The sequence below is a fragment of the Mus musculus genome, chromosome 7 (assembly GCF_000001635.26).
Source record: "Mus musculus strain C57BL/6J chromosome 7, GRCm38.p6 C57BL/6J".
Lineage (NCBI taxonomy): Eukaryota > Metazoa > Chordata > Mammalia > Rodentia > Muridae > Mus > Mus musculus.
The window spans coordinates 30853422-30881091 of NC_000073.6; the positions used below are offsets into that span (position 1 = coordinate 30853422).

The 27670-nt window shown below is 50.4% G+C and overlaps 3 protein-coding genes across 14 annotated transcripts; all 3 read right to left on the reverse strand.

Annotated features, from left to right (window-relative positions):
• Positions 1-908: 908 nt before the first annotated feature.
• Ffar3 (free fatty acid receptor 3) lies at positions 909-2757 on the reverse strand. Its single transcript, NM_001033316.2, has 2 exons — positions 2708-2757; positions 909-2483 (listed from the first exon to the last, which is right to left on the reverse strand). Exon 2 carries the CDS (start codon positions 2470-2472, stop codon positions 1513-1515), a length of 960 nt encoding a protein of 319 aa, NP_001028488.1. The 5' UTR covers positions 2473-2483; positions 2708-2757; the 3' UTR covers positions 909-1512.
• Positions 2758-7146: 4389 nt separating this feature from the next.
• Ffar1 (free fatty acid receptor 1) lies at positions 7147-8049 on the reverse strand. Its single transcript, NM_194057.3, has one exon. The coding sequence runs from the start codon at positions 8047-8049 to the stop codon at positions 7147-7149; it is 903 nt and encodes a 300-aa protein (NP_918946.2).
• A 3933-nt stretch (positions 8050-11982) lies between these two features.
• On the reverse strand, positions 11983-26921 carry Cd22 (CD22 antigen). Of its 12 annotated transcripts, none has more exons than NR_102722.1 (16): positions 26815-26921; positions 26508-26596; positions 25774-25919; positions 24629-24686; positions 24018-24496; positions 22434-22752; positions 19714-19998; positions 19315-19578; positions 16925-17182; positions 16435-16698; positions 16089-16352; positions 14542-14638; positions 14361-14436; positions 14041-14159; positions 13597-13681; positions 11983-13241 (listed from the first exon to the last, which is right to left on the reverse strand). NR_102722.1 is itself a non-coding variant. In NM_001043317.2 (16 exons), exons 4-16 carry the CDS (start codon positions 24663-24665, stop codon positions 13110-13112), a joined length of 2607 nt encoding a protein of 868 aa, NP_001036782.1. In that variant the 5' UTR covers positions 24666-24686; positions 25774-25919; positions 26508-26596; positions 26815-26921; the 3' UTR covers positions 11983-13109. The 12 variants fall into 12 exon arrangements, 9 of the variants coding, with proteins under 9 accessions (NP_001036782.1, NP_033975.3, XP_006539556.1 ...); NR_102723.1 differs by having other exon boundaries at positions 19695-19998; positions 22432-22752; positions 24018-24422; positions 26508-26610; NM_001043317.2 differs by having other exon boundaries at positions 22432-22752; positions 24018-24422.
• Between the last annotated feature and the right edge of the window lie 749 nt (positions 26922-27670).

Genomic DNA, 27670 nt, shown 5'->3' on the forward strand with positions numbered 1-27670 from the left:
CCCTTATTTTATTTGGAGACAGGGTCTTAATCTGTAGCCCAGGCTATCCTTAAATTTAGGATCCTGATAGGTGTCTACCTCTATTCTCTGCCTGGAATTATTTTGGTGATGACTCTCAGGCAGCAGTTCTCAACCTGTGGGTGGAGACCCCTTATTTTTACAGGTGTCACCTAACCACAGGAAAAACACAGATACTTACATTTTGATTCATAAAGTAGCAGCATTACAGTTATGGAGTCACAACAAAGTAGTTTTAAGGTTGGGGTCACCACAACACGAGGAAGTATGTTAAAGGGTCGCAGCATTGGGGAAGTTAAGAACAACAGCCAGGAGTTGGAAAGATGACTGTGGGGTCTAAGCAGAGAGACCCTCCAGCTGACACTTATCAGAAAGGGTGGGGTTGGCTGGGAGTGGAAGCCTCAAAGCCCTGCTCTCCCAGCCTTGTAAGTCATCCTGTTGGGCTTCTGCAAGCATCTACACTCCTGCTTCATGCCCTGAGTTAGAATCGCTCTTGGCTGGGGAGCTGGGCTGAGGCGTAAGCTCCCCCACAGTCCCTGTCTCCAGGTCCCATTTAACCCTGAGAATCTTTTCCCTGTCCCATCTCCTTGCTCCCCAGGAGACAGCCTTGGCACTTCGTGGAATACACCTTTCCTTTTTTCACCCACAGAGAAGCTATATAGGTTTCTACACTGAAGCCCATTTTCAGTCCCCAAATGAGCTACATCCCTAGCCCTACGTTAAAAAAAAAATAAAATAAAAAAGTAAAGTTCTATCCCTCCAGCCCCATCCTCTGCAGGCACCTGGGTTTTTGTTCCATTCCGTTCCTTCAGCGTGTGAGTGGTCCTTCCATCCACCACATACCTTACCCAGAAAAGCCAAGGAGATAAGGAAACATTATTTTCTTTTTCCTAGGTACCGAATTTATTTGGATAATTTTTCTAATTGCCTACCATTGTTCATACGCATCCCAGAAGATGTGAATTTACAGAAGAGTGAGAACTGTCTGGAAAACGCTCACAAGGGCAGGCTGTTCCCCAATCCCTGGAATCCCACCTCCCCCATTCTGAGGAGCTAGGAGGAGTCAGCGGCTTGCACACACACACACACACACCCTGCACCCCTACACACCCACACCCCAAGTTCCCAGCTCAGTTCCAGCCCTGGGTAATCCCTTCCTCTTCCACCCAGGGAGGCCTTGAAGCTGGATGGCCAAGGCAGAGGCTTGGCTCTTTCTTCTAGAGAAGTCTCTAATCCCCACAACTTTTCAGAGTGAAATTCGGGGTTTATGAGAGGATAGGAAGGAGGGCGGCAAGGAGAGTCCTTGTGAGTGCACTCAGGGCAATCTGAGTGACAGCAATGTCTGCAGCCTGTCACAGTGCACTCTAGTCCGTCTGAGCTAGGGAATGACCTGCAGACACGCTGGAGCCTACTCCTGCCTGCCCCTGGAGAGCTCTCCGCCAGCCATAGCACTGAGCCAATGGTTCCACCCCCTCCTGCGGTCCACTCTTTTCTCTAGCTCGGACACTCCTTGGATGGCTCTTCTCCATTCTTTACCTTCAGTTCCAGGCTGACTTGCTGAGTCCAAGGCACACAAGTTCTGAGCAGCCTCCCCAGGAGTTGATGAAAGTCGGCTTGGAACTTGGAGGAAGAAAAGTAGAAAACCAGGGGGTCGATACAAGAGTTGAGGGTGCTGAGGAGGAGCACGTAGCTCCGCCAGGACGGACTCTCACGGCTGACATAGCCCACCACATGGGACATATTATAGGGGCCGAAGCAGACGAAGAAGATGAGCAGTGTGGCTGCAAGAAGCCCCATTATCCTCTTGCGCCGGCGCCGGCTGGCCCCCCGGCTCAGTATCCACACCAGGCGACTGTAGCAGTAACTCGTGATACACAGGGGCACCATGAAAAGGACCACAGCCATCTCTAGTCGTACAGGCAGGAGGATGGCCAGCTGGTCCTCCCGGAATTCCAGGTAGCAGGTTCCATTGGTCCCCTGGCTGTAGGTTGCATTTCCCCAGTATTCAGTGATGTAAACCACACTACAGTGAGCCGATGCCAGGAACCAACAGACTACACTGACCAGACCAGCCTGGGCCAGCCGGGGCCGGGTTTTGTACCACAGTGGATAGGCCACGCTCAGAAAACGTTCGATGCTCACCGCCGTCAGGAAGAGGGAGGTGAGGTAAATAGTGGTGAAGAAAAGGAACCCAGAAAGGGGGCAGAAGATGAAGGGCAGAAGCCATCTCATGCCACATGCTGCCTCCACCATGCGAAACGGCAGGAAGAGGAGCAGGAGCAGGTCCGAAATGGTCAGGTTTAGCAAAAGTAAGTCCACAGCCACTGGGCGTCGGCGCAGCTTGCCCACGAAGACCACCAGGGCCATCACGTTGAGGGGGAGTCCCACGAGGAACACCAACAGGTAGACGGAAAAGAAAAGCCAGTAATTGCCAAGAAAGAAGCTTGTCCCCATGGTCACAGATGCTAATGAGACAGAGAGGAATGTGTTGAGAGTTGGGGTTCCCTCACTGGGAGACTCTTACCCATCAGGCAAGATTGCTGTCTACACTGCCTACACCCCACCACCATAGCTCCACATGCTCTCCCCTGCAGGTGGTCCTGCCTACCTCCCTGGTTTCCTGTCCCTCACCCAGTGTCGACATCACCAAGGTGCCACCTCTGTGTGTAACCCTCAGCCCCACACTCACCAGAGTATTGGACAACTGGCACTCTGCTGCCCAGCACCCGGCTGGCTCCTGCAGCACCAGGCTAGTAAGCTAGCTGTCCAGCAGAAATGATAAAGACTTGATGGTGCCTATGACGTCACTCCACTCGCTGCAGAACTGCACAAAAGATGCTTTGAGCTAGCTATCAGGGCTGTGTCCATATGCAAAAAGAAAGGACAAATTCCAAGGATGTGTGCATCTCTGCGCAGATGGTCAGTAGCAGAGAGGACCTACCTCCATCCTGCTTTGCCTTTATCTCCTTCTCTTAGATCTCTCATGTGCCTCTTTAGAACGATGCATATCTAGTGCTCATCAGAGTGGGAAGTAGGAGGCACAAATGGAGGGCTGGGATTTGCAGTCAGCTCTGTTTCCTGCTAACTCTGTGATCTGGGAAGGAATGAGCTCAACCCTGTGTCTCCCGCTCTATAAAACAGAGGTACTAATTTAATTTCATAGATTAAAGCATGCACGTTGGCCTGGGATATAGCTCGGTGGAAAGAGCACTTAGACTGGGCTCAGTTGGTAGAGCACTTGCCGATCCTGCCTGAAGCCCTGAGTTCCAGCCCCAGCACAGAGAGCAGGTGTGTGTGGTGGTGCATACCTGTAACCCAGACGTTAGGGAGGAAGATCAGGAGTTCAGGGTCACCATCAACTCCTAGCTACACACAGTTTGAGGCTAACCTGGGCTAAATGAAACCCTGTCCCAAATAAAACGAAGCATGCTAAGTATATAAAGTAGAGTCTGCCTCTCTTCCTGCAGGGGTCCTTGTGGTGCAGGAAAAGATCTGGGATGATGGTGGTGAAGGTGCTGGTGCTGGTGCAGATAATAGTGACAGCAGTTATCTTTCAATGGGGGCATAATCCACAACAGGCCCTCAGGGTACCACTGTTTTATGTCTACCATCCTTTCGCTCATGACAGGGAGGTGGCTCTCCAGGTCCCCTTCCTTCTTAGGCATCCCTTCGGTGGGGTAGGGTGGGGGAACATGTTTTGCATCTGGCTCTGTTTATCTTCAAAGATAGCATACCCATTTGCTCACATACTTATGGAACAGAGCACCAAACCAACAAGCGCACACCAGAATGGCTGTCAGCAGAACACTAGTCGGAACCAAGTTCCGGCAAAGATGGAGGGACAGCGCAGTGTTTGTTGATGGCTGAGGGGAACGCACCATGGGATAGCACTTTGGAAATCAATTCGGTTCAACTAAAAAGTTGAACATACATTTACACAATACCAATAATTCTGCTATGAATATTTATTGAAGAGGCTTGAACACGCGCACATTCTCAAACACTGGCTCATGCGTCATCCTCATCCCAGACCTAGTGACCTTGGCTCACAGGCGGAAATGACCCCTCAACAGACAGATGCATCGGGATAATGGCATAATCAGGGGTGAACTACCCAAGCACACCACATGGATGAACCCTAAAATGTGTGCTAAGTGAAGCAAGCTAGGCATAGCAGGCTCTGTCTCACACAGTTTCATTTGCATGAAATGTCCAGAATAGGAAAATATTTTAAAACAGAAAGTAGATTAGTAATTGGGAGATAGAGAGATAATGGTGTAAGAAACAGAAGGGATTTTTCTGGGGCTGTGAAAATAGAGTACATATTTGCAAATTTATTTTTAAAGATTGGTTGTATACTTAGCATGGATAAATTTCCTGACGTTGTTAAAGGTGCTACTGTGAGCCAAGCAGTCTTTATTGCTTTGGGGCTTGCATTAAGTGAATGACTAAATAATAAAGATGTAGATGCTAAAAGGAGGCTCTGTCTCCTGGGGGAGTTGGATATCAAGAGATCTAGTTGGAAGTGGGTTGGCTCCACTCAGCAGAGGAAGCCTGAGTGAATCACTCTGCTCTCATGGGCCCCAGGAAGGAAGTGGATTGTCCCCCAAGTGGGAGGAAGGCCAGGTAACTGGGGGCAGTGGCTCCACCCCAGCAGGTGCCCCAACCTTTTACCAAGAGTCTCTGGTGCCCTCACTGCCCAGGGGCCATGTCTATTACTTCTGGCTTTCATGGTGAATGCAAACATGAACTTAAAGAAGGAGGACATGACTACTCTAAAGGAGGAAGAAGATTTTTACTGTAGATAAAAGGGAGAAAGCAGACAGAGGGAAGAGAGAGTCCAGGCTGACGGTGGCCAGCGGACTAAACTGGACAGTGAGAGGAGAGAGCGGGAGGGGAGCAAGAGAAGAGCCCCTGTCAAAGAGGATCCAGTCAAGAGGCCAAAAGACTGGTGTAGCCAGGTGGCTGAGCTATATAGGGATCAGGCTAGGGGAAGGGAAGCCCAGGCCCTGGGAGGTTAGGGTAGGGGCAGGCCGAGAAGTGCTAGAGGAGTCACAGGTACAGAGGGATGCTGGGAGAGCTGGCCAGCATCTGCCTTGATATGTTAAATAGTCACCCCAGCCATTACTACAGTCCTGCTCTCTACAGAATACCAAATAAGCAACACAGAACTGCTGAGCACCTACTACATGCTGATTGCAGAATGCCTACTATGTGTTGCTCTGTTTCCTAAGTGCTGTGGATCTACTGCTCAAAAACCCTACATTCAAATGAATTTAAAGCCTCAAAGAGGTCGTTTTTTTTTTCCTTCTTTCTTTCTTTCTTTCTTTCTTTCTTTCTTTCTTTCTTTCTTTCTTTCTTTCTTTCTTTCTTGTGTTGTTTTGTTTTGTTTTGTTTTGTTTTTGTTTTTGAGACAGGGTCTCACTATGTAGTCCTGGCTGTCCTAGAACTCACCAAGTAGACCAGGATGGCTTTGACCTCACAGAGGTCCACTTGCCCAAAGGAATAATTTGTATGAACCAGTTCAGGTGCTCTGGCTACTCTTCTGTTAATCATCATTAAAGGCTTTATTCTCATGAGAAGAACAAACTTGATTCTGATACCTGGCCTCCCCGGAGATGCCCAAGTGTCTGTCTCCTTCATGGCCACTCTCCTCTGGCCTCCCTTTCATGGGCTGGGGTGTGCTTCTCCTCCTTCTCCAAATGATGACCAATATAGCTGACACCACTAGTTTTTCTACATGTCCATTAAGCCTTAGGGGTCCTACTTGGAAGAACCACATTCCAGCTCATCTATGCTATAGGACATCAAGAAAGCTTCCTACCATCTCCAAAACGAAGGTGGTCAGCACCATAGCTAATTCACACTGTATTTGGGGGAAGGCATCCCTTGTCTGGGAGTACTGCTTTGCACCCCAGAGCAGTTAGCTGAAGGAGTGTGTGGTGTCAGCTCAAATCTGAAAAGATGCTCCCTGGACAAGCAAACATGCTACAGAATGGCATGGGTGTTGGCTCCCCCTGCTGGGCACTGAGTCTGGCTCACAACCTGCCCATTTGGGCACCTGGCTGAAATCAACAGTTTTAGTGAGATGGGGGGACTGTGTCCTGTGCCAACAGTCTCAGGTTGTCTGGATGCTGAGGCAGAAGAATCACTTGGGCTCAGGAGTTCAAGACCACACCTAAACTCTTGTCTGCTAGAACAAATGTGTATGGTGCACATGTGTGTGTGTGTGTGTGTGTGTGTGTGTGTGTGTGTGTGTGTGTGTGGTATGTATGGAGTGGTGGTGGTGAAGTACCTGGATAAAGATCAGGGCTGCTGAATAAAGAATAAAGTCAGTGGCTGCATTGAGCACTTGCCTAGGGCTCTGGACTCTATCTCCAATAACACACACACACACACACACACACACACACACACACACACACACACACACACGCACGAAGAGGGAGGGGTGCTACACAGAAGGGTTGTTTGACGATGAAATGAGACACCCTGAAGGATGAGACTCTGAGTGGTACCGGCAACTACCTACTCCTCTCCGCAGTTGCCTCTGATGGAGCTCAGGCCGGCAAAGCCCTTTCTTTCCCTGTTTCAAGCCAGTTCCTCCTACCACCCCCGCCCCCTCCTCCCACCTCCACCCCACCCCCTATCCCCGGTTCGCTGAAGCTGAACGTTCAGTGCTGTCCCCTAGTGGATTCAGCGTGGTATGGCAGGGCCATGATGCTGCCTCTTTTCTTCAGACATGAAAATGTTCTTATCTCAGGGAAACACTCCAAAACTGGGTCATGATGGTGGTATTCCTCCAGATCAGAACTGAGCTTCCCGTCACCCCCAGGAGAGGACTGCGCACCGCCTACGGCAGGCAGTTAGGACAATACAGGCCAGAAGCAGTTGGGAGCAGGCTGAGGTGTGTAAGGCAGACGTACTGTCTCTTGTTGTCCAGCACTTGCCCTCCACTTTCTTCGTACAAGGACGCTGTCCTCTCCAGGTGGAACCCTTCCCATGAGTGGTTTCTGCGATGGCTTTGGGCCAGGCCTCCTGAGTTGTGGTGGATCTGCCCTCTTGGGAGCCTGGCAGAGTCAGAGTCATCCAATTCCACGCAGTGCCCCTTGCCCCCAGAGGTGGCTGCTACTTCTGAATTGTTCCTCTTTGAGTCCTCGTCACACATATTGTTCCCCGTCCAGGACCTGTTCCCAAGTAGCCAGTGACCAGTGGGTTGAGTACCACACTCCAGGCCCCTGTGATGAGTCCTAACTTCCTCCAGGAGCCTCCTAGGTCCGGGTTTATGAAACTAGCCACATTGGAGGCATTATAGGGCCCCAGGCAGAGCAGGAGTGTGAGGAGAGCGCCTCCGGCCACCCAAGCTGCCCTGAGCTTCCGTTTGTGGCTCAGGCCTGAGCGCACCAGGGCCCGGAGGCAGCCCACATAGCAGAAGGCAGTGATGACCAAGGGCAGAAAGAAGAGCAGAATGGAGAAACTGAGACGGGCAGGGCGGGCAGAGTCGGGATCCCAGGCTTCCAGGCAGACCGGGGAGCCATTCACGGGTATGTTGATGCCCAGGGAACTGGTACTGTTGTCCAGCCAGCTTCCGGAAGTCTCCAAGCCAAGGGCCAGCCCCAGGTGGCAGAGGACAAGGGCCCATATAGCCACACACACACCCCAGGAATAGCGGGGCCTCCGGATGGCTTGGTACCCGAAGGGGAAGGCAGCCCCCAGGTAGCGGCCAGCGCTGAGAGCAGCTAGGAAGCCTCCGCCTGCGTAGAGGGGAGCAAAGTGGGCCAAGGCAAAGACTGGGCAGAAGGGGAGCGGCAGGGGCCAGGCTCCAGAAGCCAGGGCCTCCACAGCCTTCAGGGGCAGAGTGATGGCCAGTAGGAGATCAGAGCAGCCCAGATGGAGAGTGTAGACCAAGCTGGGAGTGAGTCGCAGTTTAGCGTGGGACACTGCGCCTCGGATGGCTAACAAGTTCAATGGAAAGCCCAGCGCAAAGGCAGATACATAGAGAGCGAAGGAGAGCTGTGGGGGCAGGTCCATGAGGCCGAGTGGGTGCTGGTCGCCACTGTTCCTCCTGTTCACTGTACTCAGCTCATCTGCAGAGAAAAGAATGTCACAACTGGCGTTCCTCCTGCCCAGAGCACCAGAAGCCAGTCCTAGAGTCACTGAGGATGCCAAGGCCCACAGAAGGAAATGGCCGCCGGAGAGCAACCGAACTCGGGTCAGCATCAAGGATTCCAAGCTTTCAGTCCCCAGCTGCTCCTCCACAGTACCGCTCTTAGGATGAAGATAACGACTGGGTGTAACAGGAAGAGAAAGAAGGTTCCAGAACCAAGGCAACGATGTCTGATCCCAGAGACTCTGGGGAATAAGGAGCAGAGGGAAGTCAGAACCAGGCTGTATGGGGCGACAGAGACCCCGAGTTCACTGCTTGTCCCTTACTCTGTGACCAGAGTTTCTGTACCCCTTCAAAAGGAAAGAACCCTCACCAGAGAAATCAGGGGCTGCCTTGAGGGATGACTCGGCAGTTAGAGAGAGCTTGCTGCTCTTCCAGGAGACCTGAGTTCGGATCCTGGCACCCACATCAGTCACTCACAGTCACCATAACTGCACACACATATACAGTTGTTTTTGGTTTTAAGAGAGAAAGCCCGGAGTGGTGGTGCACACCTTTAATTTCAGCACTCAGAAGACAGAAACAAGAAGATGTCTGTGAGTTTGAGGCCAGCCTGGTCAACAGAGCAAGTTGTAGCCAGCTAGTGCTACACACACACACACACACACACACACACACACACACACACACACGCGCGCGCGCGCGAGAGAGAGAGAGAGAGAGAGAGAGAGAGAGAGAGAGAGAGAGAAAGAGAGAGAGAGAGAACGAGAGCAGTGTTGGGTACTAGCTGCATTAGGCATGGAGAGGCAGGCAAAGCAGGTACTAAGGGAATAGACAGCCCCAAAGGCAGGCCAGGCCAGTTCCCATCAGTATATTACACCCCAGGGAACATCTTAGGCACAGAAACCCAGAATAGAGAGGAGCTATTGAAAACGGGACTCACCTCTCAGTGTTGCCGGATGTCTCTGAGACTCAGGAGTCCCCTTGCTGGGATTCTGGGTGATGCCAGGGATGGGCAGTGAGCTGGAAGGGAGAGAAGGGCGGGGGTGGCCATTAGCTGGAGTGCTCGCAGCCTGGATGAGCAGCTGATGGGGCATCCTATGCTGGTCTGCATGAGATGAGGGTGGACCCAGGAGCAAGAGGAAGGATAGGGGTATGATTGACTTGGGTGAAGACCTTAAAGAAGCAGGGTTCATGGGGTGTGGCATTGTACCATCCTGATGCACCCACTGCCCGTCCAGACCCACTGAGAGCTGATTCTGCCCCACTGCTGGATGAGTTCATAGGCAGATCCCCCACTTTATTGACTCATTTCTAGGTAACAACAATAATTCTGGAGACTTCAGTCACCCAAAGGAGGTACATGCTGTCATTCATATAAGAACAGCAAAAGGATCTCTTAGTGGCCTAAGCCTGGTGCTATGATCTGTAATCCTAGCTATTCTGAAAGTTGATGTAGGAGGATCACAAACTCAAGGCCAACCTGAGCTACAGAGTGAGTTCAAGTTCAGCCTACAGCGCTTAATGACACTGTCTCAAAATAAGTACCAATGACGGGGCTGGGGGCATGGCTTGGTGGTACACCACCTGCGGAGACTCTATGAATGAGGGGCTGGGGGTATGCACAGCTCAGTGGTAGAGTGCTTTCCTAGTATACACAAGGTCCTGGTTTCCATGCCTAGACCCACAGTTGCTTTTTTATTAATTTCTGTTTCTCCTGCGTATACACACATTGGCAGTTCTAGTCTAATTCTACACAGTGACATTTTCATTAAGGGTCTGCAATCTTCCCTATGCAAGCTGCCCTGTGGCCCTTCACTGTCCCTCTGACCATACGACCCTGTATCTGCTATCCCTGCTAAAAGGCTGTCCTCATGTGTGCCGAGGTCTGATGGGTTCATGGTGCCTCATAGGTGCTCTGATCCTGGGGTAACGGCTTAATTTAGGGCGAAAGCCTGCTTGTGCTCTGGAGTCCGGGCCTCTGGACTTCCTGGCCACCTGCTCTTCACGCCTCAGCAAAGCTGTTGACAGCCACATCTCGTGGTCAATGGGTCATGAAGTAGCTTTATATCAGCAGCTGGGCTTGGGAACAGGATAAGAAGGTACTTGATGGTTGCCAGGAAGCCTAATCCAGACCTCATCAGCCTCAGGGCTGCCTTCTGCTCCTTGGAGAAGACCTTGCCCTCAAGGGGTCTTTGGAGACTTCAGGCTTGATTGAAAGCTTCACGGCGTTGGCTCTGAGCTTTCTAATTCTTGCACCCCAACAATGGACTCTGCCATGTGTGGGGTTCGTTTTATTATTGTTGTTTTGTGTCTTGAGATCAAGTCTCAAGCAGTCTAGGTCTGTCTCAAATTTGCTGGGTAGTGGAAGATGACCTTGAACTTTCTACGCCCTCTACTTTCCCCATGCTAGGATTATTGGCAGCAATACCATGCCCGATTTATCTAGTGCTGGACATAGAACAAATGGATTCGTGCCTGTGAGGCAGATGCTCTACACATTGAGCCAGTGTGTGAATAGATACTCACCAAATGCTTGCCATAAATATTAATGAATAATTAATTAGTAGTTGAATATTGCTTAACTTCATTGAGAGTATAGAAGCCCCTAAAACTTTCCTTCTCTCATTTAAACAGTGTTTTGTTTTGTGTTTTAGTGTAAAAATAAATAAATGTTTTTAAAAAATGGGGATACCTGAAGAAATCACTCTGAAAGTATTGAACATTCTTAACTACTGAGACACTTCTCCAGCCCCCAAAATATTTATTTTACATCTGTGTGTGTCTATGTGTGCATACATGCCAGAGTGTGCAGATACCATTTGGGGGAGTCAGTTCTGTCCTTCTACCACGTGGGCCCTGGGGATTAAAGTCAGGTTGTTGGGTTTTGGAGGCAGGCACCTTTGACCACAGAGCCTTCTCATCAGCCCTTCATTTAAACAGCATTTAAAGTCCCTAGCCGGGCAGTGGTGGCGCACACCTTTAATCCCAGCACTTGGGAGGCAGAGGCAGGCAGATTTCTGAATTTGAGGCCAGCCTGGTCTACAGAGTGAGTTCCAGGTCAGCCAGGGCTATACAGAGAGACCCTGTCTCGAAAAACAAAAAACAAACATAATAAAATAAAATTAAAAAGTCCCACTGGCCTCCAGAGAAGTTAACAGTGCTCACCTGAGATCAACCTGGGGACAAAGAAGAAATCAGCACCTTCCTCTGGCTCTGGGGAAAGATGAGAAGGGAGGAAGGAAGGGAAGGAAGGGGACCCTCCTGGGTGACAGGAGTTGCAGGTCCTTGCCTTTGTGGTTGGTCAAGCACACCTCACTCACTCCTTAGGCTGAACTTAGGTCTTAGGTGGTAAAAGAACCTGGCAGGTCCCCGCTGGGGACCGCTGGAAGGAGGAATCCACTTCCCCTCATTCCATTGTTGTTGTTTTTGAGACTGTGTCTCTAACTGTAGTCCAGGTTGGCTTCAAACTCGTGATGGGAATTTGGGGTTGAGGTTTTAGGAGTTTTGCCTTCTGCACTTGGCTTCTATTCAGTGGGGGTAACACTGAGGCACAGGCAGGAGAATTCTAAGTTACAGGCCAGCCTGAGCTACAGAGTGAGTTGAGATACTATTTTACAATAAATAGGAGGCTAGAAGTATGACTCAGTACTAGAACTAGAATCCCCCAGTGAGGGGCTGGGGGTGTGGCTCAGTGGTAGAGCCCTGCCTAGAATCCTTCAGTGAGGGGGCAGAGGGTGTGGCTCAGTGGCAGAGCATCTGCCTACTTCAAGTGAGGAAGATGTGACTCTAGAGTATTTGCTATGTGTCTTAGTTAGGGTTTTACTGCTGTGAACAGACACTATGACCAAGGCAACGCTTATAAGGACATTTAAGTGGGGCTGGCTTACAGGTTCAGAGGTTCAGTCCATTATCATCAAGGCAGGAGGATGGCAGCATCCAGGTTGGCATGGTGCAGGAGGAGCTGAGAGTTCTACATCTTCATGTGCTAGGAGAAGGCTGCTAGGAGAAAACTGGCTAAAGCCCATGCCCACAATGACATACCTACTCCAACAAGGCCACGCCTCCTAATATTACCACTCCCTAGGCCAAGCATATTCAAACCATCACAGCTCGCATGCATGAAACCCTGAGTTCAATACCAACACTGTGAGACAATGGTGCCTCTAGGGACTGATTTGATAATGAGATTACCCTGAGTCTTTTCCCCTCCCTCTAGGCACCAAGAAGCCATCTCCATCTCCATGTTTCCAGTGTGATCAATCACCAATACAAAGGAGTTCATGTGACAGCTGCGCCACTTTTAATATGAAGCACTTATTGAATTATATATGTCCATTCCGTTCTGTCTGCTCAGCGTCCAGGACCCCCGAGGGAAGGCACCATCTCCACAGAAGGTCCAACATCTTTGTAGAAGAAAAGCCAACTGGGGACAGTGCCTCTTGCTTCCTTACTTCTGTCCTTCCTGGGGATTTCTCCCCAGGGCCAGAAAGTGGGTAGTAAGATTAGTGAACGGGGTAGAGTATCAAGGGGTCAGAGAAGAAGTGTTAGTGACGATTACAACAGGAACACATCCAGCTGCAGTGAGGCACAGGATGGAGCAGATGGTGGTGGGTGCCTGGGGTTGGAGAAGCAGACGTGGCACAATGCGTGAGGGAGGATCACCAGCCAGAGAAGGCCGGTCAGGTCTGGCCAGACACAGGTTGTTTTTTGTTTGGTTGGTTGGTTGGTTTTTCATTTTTCCAATACAGGGTTTCCTTGAAAAACCCTGGCTGTCCTGGAACCCACTCTGTAGAGCAGGCTGGCCTCGAACTCAGAAATCCGCCCGCCTCTGCCTCCTGAGTGCTGGCGTTAAAGGCGTGCGCCACATGCACGCCTGAGTCCGTGCCCAGGGAGCTGCCGGTGCCTTAGCATCTGAGCTGCAGCAGCTGAAGGAGTTGTCTTCTTTAGGCTCAAGAACCTGAAACAGCAGCTGCTACCCACCTCAGTGCTTGAGGGTCACATAGTCTACGTCTTCCTTTGCCTGGGGCCGCTTACCAGCCCCAAACTGAACCAGCTCTGAGTAATGGATGCTCTCATCCTCCGGGCAGCTCGGATTCACATTCTCATAATCCCCCTGCAAAGCACATGAAGGTGAGGCAGGCCGGGGTGACCAGCCTTCCTCCATTCCCTCTCAAGCCTTCTCCCACTGGGTCCCCAATGTCCAAAATGTGGGGTCTGTGGGAGGTGACTATATTGATGGGTTAATAGATAATCAAGGCAGAGACTGTTTTAGGGAGTTGAGTTCTCTATGGCATATGCCCCAGCTGTGAAATAAGCTTCTTTCCATTATAAACTACCGGGTCTTGCATATTCAATTATAGCAATAGAAAATAGACTTAAGTCTGCCACCATTCCCAACTTCACTGTCTGTGTGTCCCATGACCAGCTCTCAGTTGAGACCCCAGCCTTCCATAGCTCTGCCCTCTTACCATAGGCCGCTTCTGTATCACCGAGTAAGTGACCGAGTCGCTGTTGTTTGGAGGAGGAGCCTGTGTTGCTGGGGTCCCTGCATCTCTGAGAGAAAGGAGATGGCTACACATGAGCTTTCCCAGCAGCGCTTCGACCCCAGCCCCTTAGGGGAGGACTTCTCTGTGCACAGCACCAGAGCAGCAGCTAATGAAAATGGCTGTGTGAATGTATCACAACACTGTCAACCTGCCGTGCAGCCTGGCTCTGGACACCAGCTTCTGAACTAAAGACACACGTCCCTTCTGAGGCCTGTTACCTTGTCATGCAGCAAGAATAAGGGAATGAGTGTACGTGTATGGTGAAGCCTTGTACAGGTCCGGCACAAAGAGGGCAGACTAGGACACACTGTTTTCCTCCCACACCCCTTGGGAATTACAGCTACCAAACTCCAGTACCCTCCTTACCCAGTGTTGTGCGTGTCACTCTCTGGAAAGCGCAAGATGGCATAACTAACGGTGTCATCCATTGCCGGATTGTAGCATCCCTGGGATTGGGGGCCTTCTGAGAGAGGGGTCCTCCTAGCCTGGAAGATGCAAAGTGGAAGCTATGGCTCTCTTCTCTGACCCCATGCCTTGCCCCTGGCCTTTGACCCCAACAATTCCCTGGAGGCTTTTTCTCAGTGCTTCTCCAGCACTGAGACTGCAGATGCCCGTGTGCCCTCAAGCCCTTTTCTCATCTGTTGTCTCCAAGGGCTACCCTGGATCTCATCTTCCTCTCGTCTTACCTTTTTGTTCCTCACAAAAAAGCTCTGGCCACTGGAATTTTCCTGAAGCCCCTGCTGGCTGCGGTTTTGCTTCCATCTAAGGATCAAGGGGTTTGTGAGGGCAGGTGGGGATGATCCTGGCAGGCTGCGGGCTGTGGGGAGGGGACAGGAAGAGGAGGGGCAGCAGACAGACAGGGCTCACTTTTTCTGGATTTTCATCCCCCAGATGGCCAGGATGCAGATAGTCAGGCAGAAGCCTAGTCCCAAGGCGACCCGCTTGCCGATGGTCTCTGGACTGTCTGGTGAAGAAAGGTAAACAGGCCCACTCTGCCTTGTGAAGGCAGAGAGAGAGCATTCTGTCCTTATCCTTTCACGAAGCCTGGTCCTTCTTGCCTGCAGATCTCCTCCTCATATGGGAGATGGATAGAGAAGAGGATGGAGAAGAAGTCCCTGTCTTTCCACCCCTGATAGCAGAGAAGAGACAAATCTTTGCCTCTAGCAAGAGCTACTCCATAGTCAGCTCTCACAGAAAGCCTGTGACCCTTGAGTTGGTTGCTGCCCTGCAACCCTGAGAACAGTTTGATCAGACAGTCAAAACTTAAAGTGCACCCAGACAGACTCTGCTCCAACACAAGCCTGGTCCCTGGCTTGTCCTTGCAGGTGTGTCCACAGCAAGGGTTTCAGTTCGTCTCTGCCTTGAAGAGGGTGCTAGGGAGATGGGATGGGCTACAGTCATTTGAAAGAGGCCAGCACAAACTGGGCATGGTTACTCCTATCTGTAATCCCCACACTCAGGAGGCTGAGCCTGGAGTTCAAGGCCAACCTGGGCTGCATAGCAAGACTCTTATCTCAAACAAAAAAGTGTGGGTGGGTTTTGTAGGAAAGGGAGATTTTTTTTAAAAGATTTATTTATTATATGTAAGTACACTGAAGCTGTCTTCAGACACACCAGAAGAAGGCATCAGATCCCATACAGATGGTTGTGAGCCCCCATGTGGTTGCTGGGAATTGAACTCAGAACCTCTGGAAGAGCAGTCAATGCTCTTACCTGCTGAGTCATCTCTCCAGCCCAGGAGATGAGGTTCTTTTGTTTTGTTTTTCTACATAGCCCAGGCTGGCACTGGCCTTCACATGGCATCGCCACTCCAACCTCTCAAGGCCCTGTTCAGCTTCCTTTTTGTGCTTGAAAAGATTTTTTAAAAAAACTATATGCTAGTATTATCTTGTTTAAAACACTAAAATATCAAAAGATAAGAAATAAGGATCTTAGCTGGGTGGTGGTGGCCAACACCTTTAGTCACAGAACTTGGGAGGCAGAGGCAGAGGCAGAGGCAGAGGCAGAGGCAGAGGCAGAGGCAGAGGCAGAGGCAGAGGCAGAGGCAGAGGCAGAGGCAGAGGCAGAGGCAGAGGCAGAGGCAGGTAGATCTCTGTGAGTTCATGGCCAGCCTGGTCTATAGAGCAAGTTCTGGGACAGCTATGACTTCACAGGGAAACCCTTCCTTGAAAAGCAAAAACAAAACAAAACAAAACAAAACAAAAATTAAAAAAAAAATAAAAGAACTAAGTGTCTTATCCATCAAGGGCGAGATTGGCATGTAGAAGAAAGGAGGAAGGCAGGCCGGAAGAGCAGGGGACTTTCCACTCAGGTCACAGGGTATGTCTGAGCTAGACACAGGAGAAGGAAGAGGGAAGGGACTGCAGCTCCCAGGACAGGACAGGGACCAAGGGAAGACAGCAAGGGGAACTTACAGTAGACAGTGAGGGTGCTGGGTGGTGACTCTCCTGTGCCTATCCCATTGGTCCCTTTGCAGCGGTAGGAACCCGTGTGTTGGACCTCCAGGGGTTCCAGTCTCAGTTTCTGGCCTGAGGAGTGGAGGTCTTGGCCACTGGAGTCAAACCAGGTGTACTGTGAGATGGGCGGATTGGCATCACTCTCACAGGACAAGGTGGCCTTCTTCCCCTCCATCACATGGTCCCCAGGGCTGATGGACACACGCAGCCTCCGAGGAGCATCTGTAAAGGAGACCCCGAGTCAGGCCGGGGCAGCGGGTCACCTCATCATCTTCTCATTTAGGCCCCAGCTCCAGCCACTCACACAGCACTTGGAGGTTCCAGGCCTGTGACAAGGTCTCTCCGATGGAGTTGTTGACCATGCAGTTATAATTTCCAGAATCTTCTGGGGAGACGGAGCCGAAGCTCAGGTACCTCCCTTCCTGCACGAGACTCCCATTCTTCTTCCAGAAGAAGCGGACCTCTGCCGGGTTGCTCTCTGCGAAGTCGCATTGGAGGAGGACACGCTGCCCAGCGCGGATCTCTGATGCGGGGCTTACCTTCAGTACCTTCACGTCTCTGGGGGCGTCTGCAGGGCCACAGCCTCAGGTGATGTTTTGGTTTTCTTCCCTTCTTGATGTCCCCAAAGTTTCCTGTCCCCTTGATTAGGACACCCTGTCTCCTTGGCGCTGAGCCCTGTGCGTCCTCCCTCAACCCTCTCTTTTGGCCTGTGGCCCGAGTCCCCATCCCCTCCCCTCACTCTCCCACCCACAGATCTCAATGTGACCTCCTCCTGGGCACCCCATATCACTCACAGTGGACATTCAGGATGACAGGGAGGGCCCACGAACACTTGTGGTTGCAGGCAGCACAGCTGACAGGCATGGAATCCCATGTCACTTTCTGAATCCTCAGCACTCCGGGTTTGAGCACACTCCCAGAACCTTGAGGGTTCCATCTGTAGGAGGTGACGTCTGGATTGCTGGAGTTGTACCTACAGACCAGGGTCACACTGTCTCCTTCCAGGATTGGTGTGAAGCTCTGAATCACTGTGGTCACCGCCTTGGGAGCATCTTAGGGTAGAATGGAGAGGCAAGCAAAGATGGAGAGGCAAGCAAAGAATGATTTCTTTTCTTTCCCTTTGCAAGCACCAGACACCACACGTGAGGTCTTACATGGGCTAGGCAAGAGTTCTACCACTGAATGAACTATATCACTAGCCCTAACCTATTTCTCTTTCTTTCTTTCTTTCTTTCTTTCTTTCTTTCTTTCTTTCTTTCTTTCTTTCTTTCTTTCTTTCTTTCTCTCTCTCTCTCTCTCTCTCTCTCTCTCTCTCTCTCTTTCTTTCTTTCTTTCTTTTTTTCTTTTTCTTTTTTTTTTTCCAAGATAGGGTTTCTCTGTGTAGCCCTGGCTGTCCTGGAACTCACTTTGTAGACCAGGCTGGCCTCGAACTCAGAAATCCACCTGCCTCTGCCTCCCGAGTGCTGGGATTAAAGGTGTGTGCCACCACACCCGGCTCCCTATTTTTCTTTTTTAACCTTTTATTTTTGAGTCACAGTCTTCTTAATTTGCACAGGTCAGCCTTGAACTTGAATAGCCCCTGAATAAGCGAAAAGGCCGACTTGCACCACCCTGGGCCAGTTGCAAGGCTGGTTTTCACAGAACCTTTTCACATTGTCCCTGAATGCATCCTCTCCTGTCCCCTCTCCTGTCCCCTCTTGCACCTGTGAAGCAGAGCCCATGCTGTTTAAAGCTGTGTGATGGTGGCCTGTAGACCCCTATCAAGTTGGGCACCTAGCCTTCTAGAATCTTCCCAAAGGATATCCTTAGAGCAGCCAGTGGTGTGATACTACTGCTGTTCAGATGTTCAGAGTATGGGTAGCCCTGTCTGTATCCAAGCCACTAGGTACCCAACAAACACTATCCTGGAAGCATCTCCAAGGCAAGCTGTGCAGTGCCGAGGAATGCCAAACAGTGGGGCAGAATGGTGAGATGGTCCCTCTGGCTCTCAGATCTATCAGGACTTCTTCAGGGCCTCACCCGTTGCCTACGAATGTTAGATCTCCATGCCTCACATCGCCCAGGCAGGCCTCAAACTTGCTATAGAGCCAAGGTGACCTTGAATTTATGATCCTCCTGCCTTGTGTCTTAAGTGCTGAGATTTCGGGTATGTGCCACTACATTTGTTTCTTTTATGCGGGGCTGGATGAATCCAGAGCTGTATGTGTGCTAAGTATTCTACCAAGGGAGCCAAACCCCCAACTTCTCTATAGGGGATTTTAATCAGGGGCTCTACCACTGAGCCACGGCCCCAGCCCCTCACTGGGGGATTCTGGGCAGGGGCTCTACCACTGAGCCACGGCCCCAGCCCCTCACTGGGGGATTCTAGACAGGGGCTCTACCACTGAGCCACGCCCCCAGCCCCTCACTGGGGGATTCTAGGCAGGGGCTCTACCACTGAGCCATGCCCCCAGCCCCTCACTGGGGGGATTCTAGGCAGGGGCTCTACCACTGAGCCACGCCCCTAGCTCCTCACTGGGGGATTCTAGGCAGGGGCTCTACCGCTGAGCCATGCCCCCAGCCCCTCACTGGGAGATTCTAGGCAGGGGCTCTATCACTGAGCCATGCCCCCAGATCCCTCACTGGGGGATTCCAGACTAGTGTTTGGTTGCTGAGTACCTTACTGGTATATTGTAGGTTGTATTCTATTATTGAGCTACATCTCTGGTCCTCTTTCTACTTTTGAGCCAGTCTTACTAAGTTGCCTAGGCTGAACTTGAATTTACTCTGCTGCCCAGGCAGGCCTCACGTTTGTGATTTTTCAGCTTCCCCAGTAGCTGGGATGACAGATCTGGGCCACCAGGCTGGTGAGATTCATTCATTCATTCATTCATTCATTCATTCATTCAACAAACATCTACTAAGTAAGTGCCATAAGCTGAGGCTCTTGGTCACTGTCTAGAATGCAGCTGTGAAGCTCCAGGTGCCTGGTGGCTTGTCTTCCAAACTCCCTCCCACCCCCTCATCCTACACCCAGTACACCCCTTCACCTCCACACCCATCACTCCCTATACCTCCACACCCCAACACACTCAACACCCACTACACCCCCTCACTCCCACAACCCCTCACCCCTACACCCTCCCTATTTGCCTTCCTTATTTCCCTCTTTCCTCCAAAACCCAGAAGTCAGTTGGCCGCTCACAATGGACATCCAGCTTAGCTTCCTGGTCTATCTTTCCATGACCCAGACGGTTCTCTGCCAAGCAAGAGTAATTCCCAGCATGCCACGGGGAGACTTTAGGGATGCGGAGCTTCTCTTGGGTGTCTCCAGGTATAGGTTTCCTGTTGTGATACCAGGTGTAGTTTGTTGCACTTGGACTGGCCAGTGACTCACAAATCAGCTCTACTGACTGTCCCTCTTCAGCGGGGGAAGGGTAGATGTGAACCCTGGAGGGTTCTGGAGCATCTGAAAGAATGTATGGCCACAGGACAGGTGAGCAGAGCCTGCTAATGTGGGCAGGCAGCCACCTGAACCTCTGGTATCATCCCTTGAGGATCCTGCTAACTCCGCACCTCCCTCACCAGCTTCAAGGAAACTCACAGTGCACCGTGAGTTCCACTTCTTCCGACTCTCCTGGGCCTATGTCGTTGGAAGCCTGGCACCGGTATTTCCCTCTCATGTCCTTGGTCACTGAATGCAGAATTAGCTTGGACATCTGTTGTTCCTGTTCCAGTTCCTGATCCTCTAGGGGGCGCCCATCCTTGAACCAAGACACCGCCACGGTCCTGAGTTTCGGGTTGCTGCTGTTAACCCGGCATGTCATGGTCACAGAATTGTTCTTTTCCACCTCTGTGGGATTGACCTTGATCTCCAGCTTCGGGGTATCTGCGGGAAACGAGAAGCAGTTGCGGAGAGCACAGGGAATGCTCGGTGGCTGCACTGTTATTCCGACAGCAGTAGCACGCACATCTGTGGTTCCTATGTCCACCCAGGTGACTGCCCCAGCTCCTCACTTGTCTGCCTACTCTCATTTCTCCTGTCCCCTACCCTTGTTGTCTCTGCCGGCACCCCGAGTATCCCTAGCATCGTCAAAGACTGGCACTGAAGCTGTCTATCCACTGGGCTTGTACAGCCCAGGGGACCAGCCCTCTCTACTTCTTTCCCTGCTTAGCTGAAAAGGCTCAGGCTTGACCCACACTCCTCTCCGGTCCTCGGCCACTGCCGTGGGTACACGATGCTCCCCCTCAGGACCTTTGTGCTTATTTCTTTCTCTCCATGGGAACTTCTTTGCCTGTTCTCTATCATGTCAGCTGAGGTCTGCACCTTCCTCACATGAGTCTCTATCCTTCTAATCACCCGCCTCCTTTTGACCGGTTTTTGAGGTATTTGTGCGCGCCCGCGAGTGCGCAGGTGACTATGGTCAGAGGACAGCCATGGGTGTTGTGCTTCAGAAACCATCCATCTTGTTTTTACATTTTTTGAGACCAGGTCTCTCGCTGATCTGGAGCTCTATTAGACCAGCCCAAGGATCCACCCGGATCTGCCTCCCCACGGCTGAGACAACAAGCAAAGGCCACCATACCCAACTTGTTTTGTTTTGTTTTGTTGGCTTTTTGTTCTTCCAGACGGGGGTTTCTGGAACTCACACTGTAGACCAGGCTGGCCTCGAACTCAGATCCACCTGCCTCTGCCTCCCAAGTGCTAGGATTACACCACACGCTGCTTACATTCAACGCTTAAAATGTGAGCTCTGAGCCGGGTGTGGTGGCGCACGCCTTTTATCCCAGCACTCAGGAGGCAGAGGCAGGCAGATTTCTGAGTTCGAGGCCAGCCTGGTCTACAGAGTGAGTTCCAGGACAGCCAGGGCTATACAGAGAAACCCTGTCTTGAAAAACCAAAAAAAAAAAAAAAAAAAAGAATGTGAGCTCTGGGGTTCAAACTCAAGTCCTCATTCTTGTAAGGCAAATACATTTAAAAAAAAAGTTTGTTTTCTTTTCTTTGTGTGTATCTGTGTCAGAGGGACGGCCTCAGATCCCATGGAGAGACAGCTCTTGGTGGTTGTCAGCTGCCTGGTGTGGATGCTATGAATTGAATTCAGGTCCTCTGCAAGAGCAGTAAGTGCTCTAAACCATTGAACTATCTTTCCTAAGTACTTAAAAAAATATATTATGGGGCTGGAGAGATGGCTCGGCAGTTAAGAGCACTGGTTGCTCTTCCAGAGGACTAGGGTTTCCAGCATCTACAGGGAGGCTCACGACTGTCTGTAACTCCAGTTCCAGGGCATCCAACACCCTCTTCTGGGCTCCACAAACACCATTCTTGTGATCCGTGCACTGGCATACATTCAGGCAGAACACTCACACACATACAAATAAAAAATTAAAAGTCTTTTAAAATTGAATAATCAGTATATCACATAGTACTAAGCTTTAAAAAAAATAATTCAAAGGGGGTTTATTAGATTGGCTAGACAAATTCAGAGTTATCTACCCAGACCTCTTTTTCTATTAATATACATATCTCCTCCTGGCAATTCTGTTCTATGTTTCTTATGTGTCTATTCCATTTCAACTGTTAATCCACACAGGCAGAACCTGTGTGCTCAGCCTAAGCTGGCATTCAAGACAAGACTGGCACCCAATCAATTCACAAGCTTGGGTGTTTGTTTTAAGGTAGGGTCTGATTGGCTTAGAACTCACTATGTAGACCAGGCTAACCTCAAACTCACAGAACTCCACCTACTTCTGCCTCATGCATGCTGGGTTTAAATGTATGTAGCACCATGCCAGGCCCCACAGTAAATATTCATTCAGTGGGTGAATGAATGGGTGAATGAAGCATAAAATAATGATGTGAAAACTTACATGTATGGAGAACAATGAACTCTAAGGAGATGATCCTCAAAGCATGATGTGGCTTCAGAATTGATTGATTGACTGACTGATGGATGGATGGATTGATTGATGCTGGAGGTTAGTCCTGGGTCTCACAAGTGCTAAGCAAGCACCATACCACTGAGCTACATCTCTAGCCCTTGGTTTTTGAGACCACAGTGTTTTACTCCCCTGCCCAGTGCCCGATTCCAGGCCTGCATTACCACACTTAACTGGGTTGCCTTATTGTTCAGGCCAAGGCAGAGGCTAAAATGAACCTGTGTCTTGAGACACAGGACTAACAGAAGAGACAGTTGTGCCACCGCAGAAACAGGTGACTGACAGCTAAACCTTCAGCGGACACAGGCTCTTCCCACCCTGGGTACAACGCAACAGGATTTAGGAAGAAGGTGACAGGTAGCATCCTTCCCACCCGGAGACTCACACTTAACATCCAGACGCACAGTGCGCTCTGAGAGCACTTTGGAGGAGTGCTGGACTTGGCACTTCACACTCTTTCCGTGGTCCGTCCACTTTGGTTGGAAGGTGAGCTTGCTCTCTGTATAGACATTCTTAATGGAGGAGGTGACAGAAGAGGTGATGGAGGTGACAGAAGAGGTGATGGAGGTGATCTCAGAATCTTCTAGGAACCACTTCAAGAGGATGTCATACCCAAAGCAGGAGAAATTCAGTCCACAGGTCAGAGTGACACTTTGGGATTCCCGGATTTCTGATGGCATCTGGATGTAAGGTTGGAACGGTTTCTCTAAGGGGAAAGAAGAGAGAGGCCTGCTTGCTGGAGATGGGACACAGACTGGCTGTCCACCCCTGACTTCAGGCCTCCTCTCCCATGTGACCCCAGAAGAAGCCCTTCAAGGCTAGCCTTTCTTTAGTCAGTTCGACTACTCTGGAAGGCCTTGGGAACACAAGCCTGCTGGGAAATTGTGTTTAACATTGACTTTGTTTCTCACTTTCTCCTTCCATTATGTTCCTAATGGCCTCAGGATCACCCAGGGTGATTTGATTTGATTTGATTGATTGATTGATTGATTGATTGGTTTAATTCTCCATGTATCATTGGTGGCACGTGTTTGTTTGTCAGACTCAGACTTAGAGTCAGCCAAGCACAACATTCCTTTAGTGGGGTGATCCTGAGGCCCTGGGCTCAAATCTCCACCATGCCAGACCATCTGACAGATGATGTGACACCAAGAGACGCAGCATGGACAGCTCTAGTGTGGAGTGATGATACTGTCTAGGGCAGAGGCCCCTGGCTGTTGTTAGAGGTCATGTCTGAGCCCTGTGCTCTCCTCTAGCCTAAAAGAATTTGGTCATTAACACACTGAGAGATTTGAAAATCCAGACCTCTCTCTGCTTTGGAAAGCTTCAGAAAACCTGAGAGCCTCGACAACGGATTCCAGAACAGACACAAGCTGAGGAGAGAAAGCCTGAGGTAGGACAATTGCTCATGCTGCAGTTGGCTGTGTGTGTGTGAGAGAGTTATGTGAGTGAGTGAGTGTGTGTGTGTGTGTGTGCATCAAAGCTTCCTATTTGGTGAGCAAATGAAAAGGAGAAATAAAAAGGAAAGAACATGATTGCTCCTAGGTGTGGTGGAAGAGAAATTATATTGTAGATAAAAGGGAGAACATAGCCAGAGGCAGGCACATCTGGGAGAGTCCAGAGTGGATATGACCCCGAGCCAGGTGAGGAAGGGTGGGAGAGGGGAACCAGGTACAGCAGCCAAGGAAATGGGCTAGAGGTAAAAGAGGGTGGGCTACCCAGATGGCTGGATTATATAGGGAAGAGCCTGGGGGAGGGGCAGCCCGGCTCTTGGGCTGGGGAGATGGGCTAGAGAGTGGGGGCCAGGAGCCAGCCATTCTTTGTAATAGGTAGGGACTGAGGGATGCTGGGAGAATCTGGTGCCAGGCCCTCTTTAATATGTTAAATAGGCACCTTGGCTGTTTGCTCCAGGGTTTGAGCAGGTCCCTCTTTGCTGCCGCTAGAACAGTTGGCTGTCTCCCCATGCCTTACCCGAGACATTGAGGTGAATGGGCTCCATCCATCGTTCAGTCCCTGCGGTCATCCTCAACCCCAGATTCCCACTGTCATTGGCACGTATCGGGTGGATTTTCAGGGTACAATTGTCTATTCTGTTCCCCAGAAATGTTACTCTCCCTTGCTTAGAAAGGTACAGCTCAGACTCTGGGTCCTTCTCAGTCTTTGTGGCGTTGTACAGGACAGTTCCTGTGAATTTCTTGGTGGCCTTGTCAAACTCATAGTTCTGAAAAAGGAGGATGTTGTCCAGACGTGCCTTGGGTAGTGGAGTTTTGTACTTGCAAGGAATCCTGATGCAGGCTCCCTCCCAGGCAAAGAGGGTTTGGGGATGGTCAACGGTCCAATCATTTGCTGAGCTGTACCGAGCCGAAGCCACGTGTCCTAAAGGCCACAACTCTGGTCAGAAGTTGTTACTGAGGGGTGAGAACTTCCACTGGAAGTAGGAGAGGGAGACACTGGGGAGACACACGGTGGAGCAGGAGCACAGAATCTCTGCGGTTCCCCTCCAATGCCCCAGGTCCATCCCCTCTCTGCATTATCCACTGATATCTCCAGACCCAGCTACCAGCCTGGGCCTCAGCACTTACCTAGGATCAAGAGGAGCCACAGGTAATGGACGCGCATGGTGTCTCGTCTGGGTGGGACCTAAAGAAGGAAGAATTAGTCTGTAAACTGGATGTGTTAGCATGTGACTGTAATCTCAGCATTCAGGAAGTTGAGTAAGGAGAATTGCTATGAGTCTGAGGCCAGCGTGGGCTACATTCTGAGACCCGGTCTCAACAAGAACAACAAAAGGAATTTGCCTTTGAGCCATCTTGTTGCTCCCTTATCTTGTTTGTTGTCCCCTGAGTTCTGGCCCCTTTCTTCCTGATTTTGTGTGTGTGTGTGTGTGTGTGTGTGTGTGTGTGTGTGTGTGTGTGGTGTGTCTAGTTATAGTGATAGAGATGTGGGTAGAGCCCCTGCCTAACAAGCACAGGATCTAGATTCAATTGTACTAGTACTAGCCCAAAAAGTAAAACTAAACTCATAGTGCAGTATATTTGGAGGAAGTTGGAAAGCCTTAGAGCAGCGAGAAATCTGAGCGATTGCCTCCTGAGCCCTGGGTGCTGATAGGGAGCAAGGGGCAGGCATCCCTTTTCTAACAACAGCCAGTCGTTAGCAGGTGGGAATGGGGACCTCATGTTGTCCGATCACCCACTGTCTGACCATAAGGAAGAAGCCAGATTGTCATGAGAAATGTCTTGCTTTAGAAGCAATACATAGGACCAGCCATAGTGGTATATACCTAAAAATCCCAGAATTTTGGAGCCTGGATCTATGAATACAAGCTTGAAGCTAGTCTGGCTTACCAAGTCATTATGAGTAGTATTAAATAAGTAGTAGCATACAGCTCTAGCCTGACGGATCAATTTAAGGGCAACTAATTTACAACTCTTATCTCTCTCTCTCTCTCTCTCTCTCTCTCTCTCTCTCTCTCTCTCTCTGTCTCTCTCTCTCTCTCTCTCTCTCTCTCTCCAACAAGCTTGGCCTCCACCATCCTACACTTTATGTAGAGTTAAATTTAACAATTTAACTCTATTCATGTGGCTGTGATCTCTGTGTGAGTCCCCAGGGATCTTGCAGGATGTGCCAACAGAGTGTGTCTCCGGTGTCCGAGAGCAGAGCTGTGTCCCTTCGCTTCCCTTCCCTTCCACCCACCCAAGGTTTCCCATACCTTGCACAGCATCCTCACCTCCCTCTCTCTCCTGCTATTTCTCTCCCAGGCCGCAGGGCACAGGTAGTAAGGACTTCTGGGTGACCAGGAACAGGTGTAGGGAAAGCCAGTTCAGTTGCTGAGCGTGGGCTGGGTTCTGCCTCCACGGTTGGGGGTGGTGTGGCCTGGGTGTATATAAGAGGTTTGTGGGCTGAGGCTGGAGCAGATCATCTGAGGAAGAGCTTATCTTAGTTTCCCAGGTACAGGGAATGCACCACATAGAGATGTCTTCAAAGTCACAGCCACTTGGGAAAAGCAGAGCTCAACAGGAGGCTTCACTGCAGGACTTCTTAAGTTGTCTAAAGAGCTTAGACAGGCAGTGGCCATGCTTCTTTGGCCACGAGCTCTATTTTAATCTTTTCCAATGAAAGCGTTGCAGGGTTGCAAGCTCTGTTCTGGAGGACACACTTTAACACACCGGTGGGGTTGCTATAACAAGGGCTGTGGTGACAATCAGCCTCTGGGTGCTGGACCACCCTGTTTGTCCGGCAGCCCCTCCAGCCACATCCTTAGCAGAGCCTGGCTGGAGAACTCAAGCTTGAGCAGGAAGCAGGCAGTTCCAGAGTGAAGCTCTGAACCCCAGGAATTTACAGCATGAGAAGCAGGGACCTGAGCCTGGGGCCCGGACGGGTGAAGAGGTAGAGCAGGGTGCAGCAGCAACAGTTACTAAGTCCAGAAGCTTAGAACAGGGCCAAGAACTGTGATCTGCTCACCTTCTGAGAGCCTCAAGGTTAGCTTCCTGGTCCCATCATTTCCTCCCTGGCACTCAAAAGCTTCTTCTACCTCAGAAGACCCAGAAAGCCTGGAAAGGGGACACTGAACGACAGGGATGGGGAGAACAGGGTAGGGATGAGGGGTTGGGGTTGGGGGTTTAGGCGTTGGAGGGTGAGGTTTGTCTGTGCCTATTGTAAAGTAGATGAAAAAACACAGCAGGCCCTCGAGGCCAGCACACAGAGGCCACTCCATATCCACTCCATATTTACTTGTCGAGAACAAGAGAAAAGATTGAAATGGTTTTACCTGTTTCCTCCTGTGTTCGATCTTCAGGATCCCTAGCAGGATCTGAGAGTAAGAAAACTAAGAAAAGTCTCACACGCTTGGCCACGCCCCCTTCCTCTCTGGGCCTCTGCGAGAGACCAGCAGATATGGTGTGGATGAGAGGCCGTGGTGGAGAACACAAGTTTGGGGTCAGATTGATTCTCTGCAGTCACGTGTTGGCTTGGGTGTCTTCCATGTCTGATGAATTTCCATGCTGCTTTGTCCAGGCTCCCTAGAGCCAGACAACACACAAATACATACCTGAACACACAATAATCAAACACACACACACACACACACACACACACACATATATACTCATGCACCTGGGCGCCATCACAAATAAGTAATAATGAAGTAAAAGACTTCCCATTCAGGAACCCTTCTTCCCAGAGCTAGAGCTCCCAGCTGGCTGGGGAAGGAACAGGTCTTCTTGAAGGTGGCTTTCGCTTGCTGATACATCTTATTGCTAGCAATCACACCGAAGGCAGGAGCAGAGTGATCTAGCACTGACATGAATACCTTAGCAGCTCCACGGGCGAGGGGAGGACCAGAGCTCTGGGGAAGAAAGATTTGCTGAATGGGAACTCTTTACTCCCTTTTTATTTATATGTGATCGTGTCAAGACGCATGAGTGTGTGTGTGTATGTGTGTGTGTTGTGTGTTTGAGCATTGTGTGTGTTCAAGTGTATATTTGTATGTGTGTGTTTGTGTGTCAGGTGAGTGTTATGTTTGTGTATATGTGTGTGTTGTGTGTGTGTTTGTATATTTGAGTGTTGTGCATGTTTGTGTGTTTGTGTTGTATGTTTTTGAGTGTTGTGTGTGTTTGTGTGTGTTA

Excerpts from the sequence above, each read along its gene's own strand:
- Ffar3 (NM_001033316.2), bottom strand. The coding sequence starts at position 2,472 with ATGGGGACAAGCTTCTTTCTTGGCAATTACTGGCTTTTCTTTTCCGTC.
- Ffar1 (NM_194057.3), bottom strand. The coding sequence starts at position 8,049 with ATGGACCTGCCCCCACAGCTCTCCTTCGCTCTCTATGTATCTGCCTTT.
- Cd22 (XM_006539490.1), bottom strand. Across the intron at positions 22,753-24,017 it reads CATTCACCTCAATGTCTCGG|AGAAACCGTTCCAACCTTAC; the intron begins GTAAGGCATGGG and ends CTTTCCCCTTAG. Across the intron at positions 19,579-19,713 it reads AGTGGAACTCACGGTGCACT|ATGCTCCAGAACCCTCCAGG; the intron begins GTGAGTTTCCTT and ends ACATTCTTTCAG.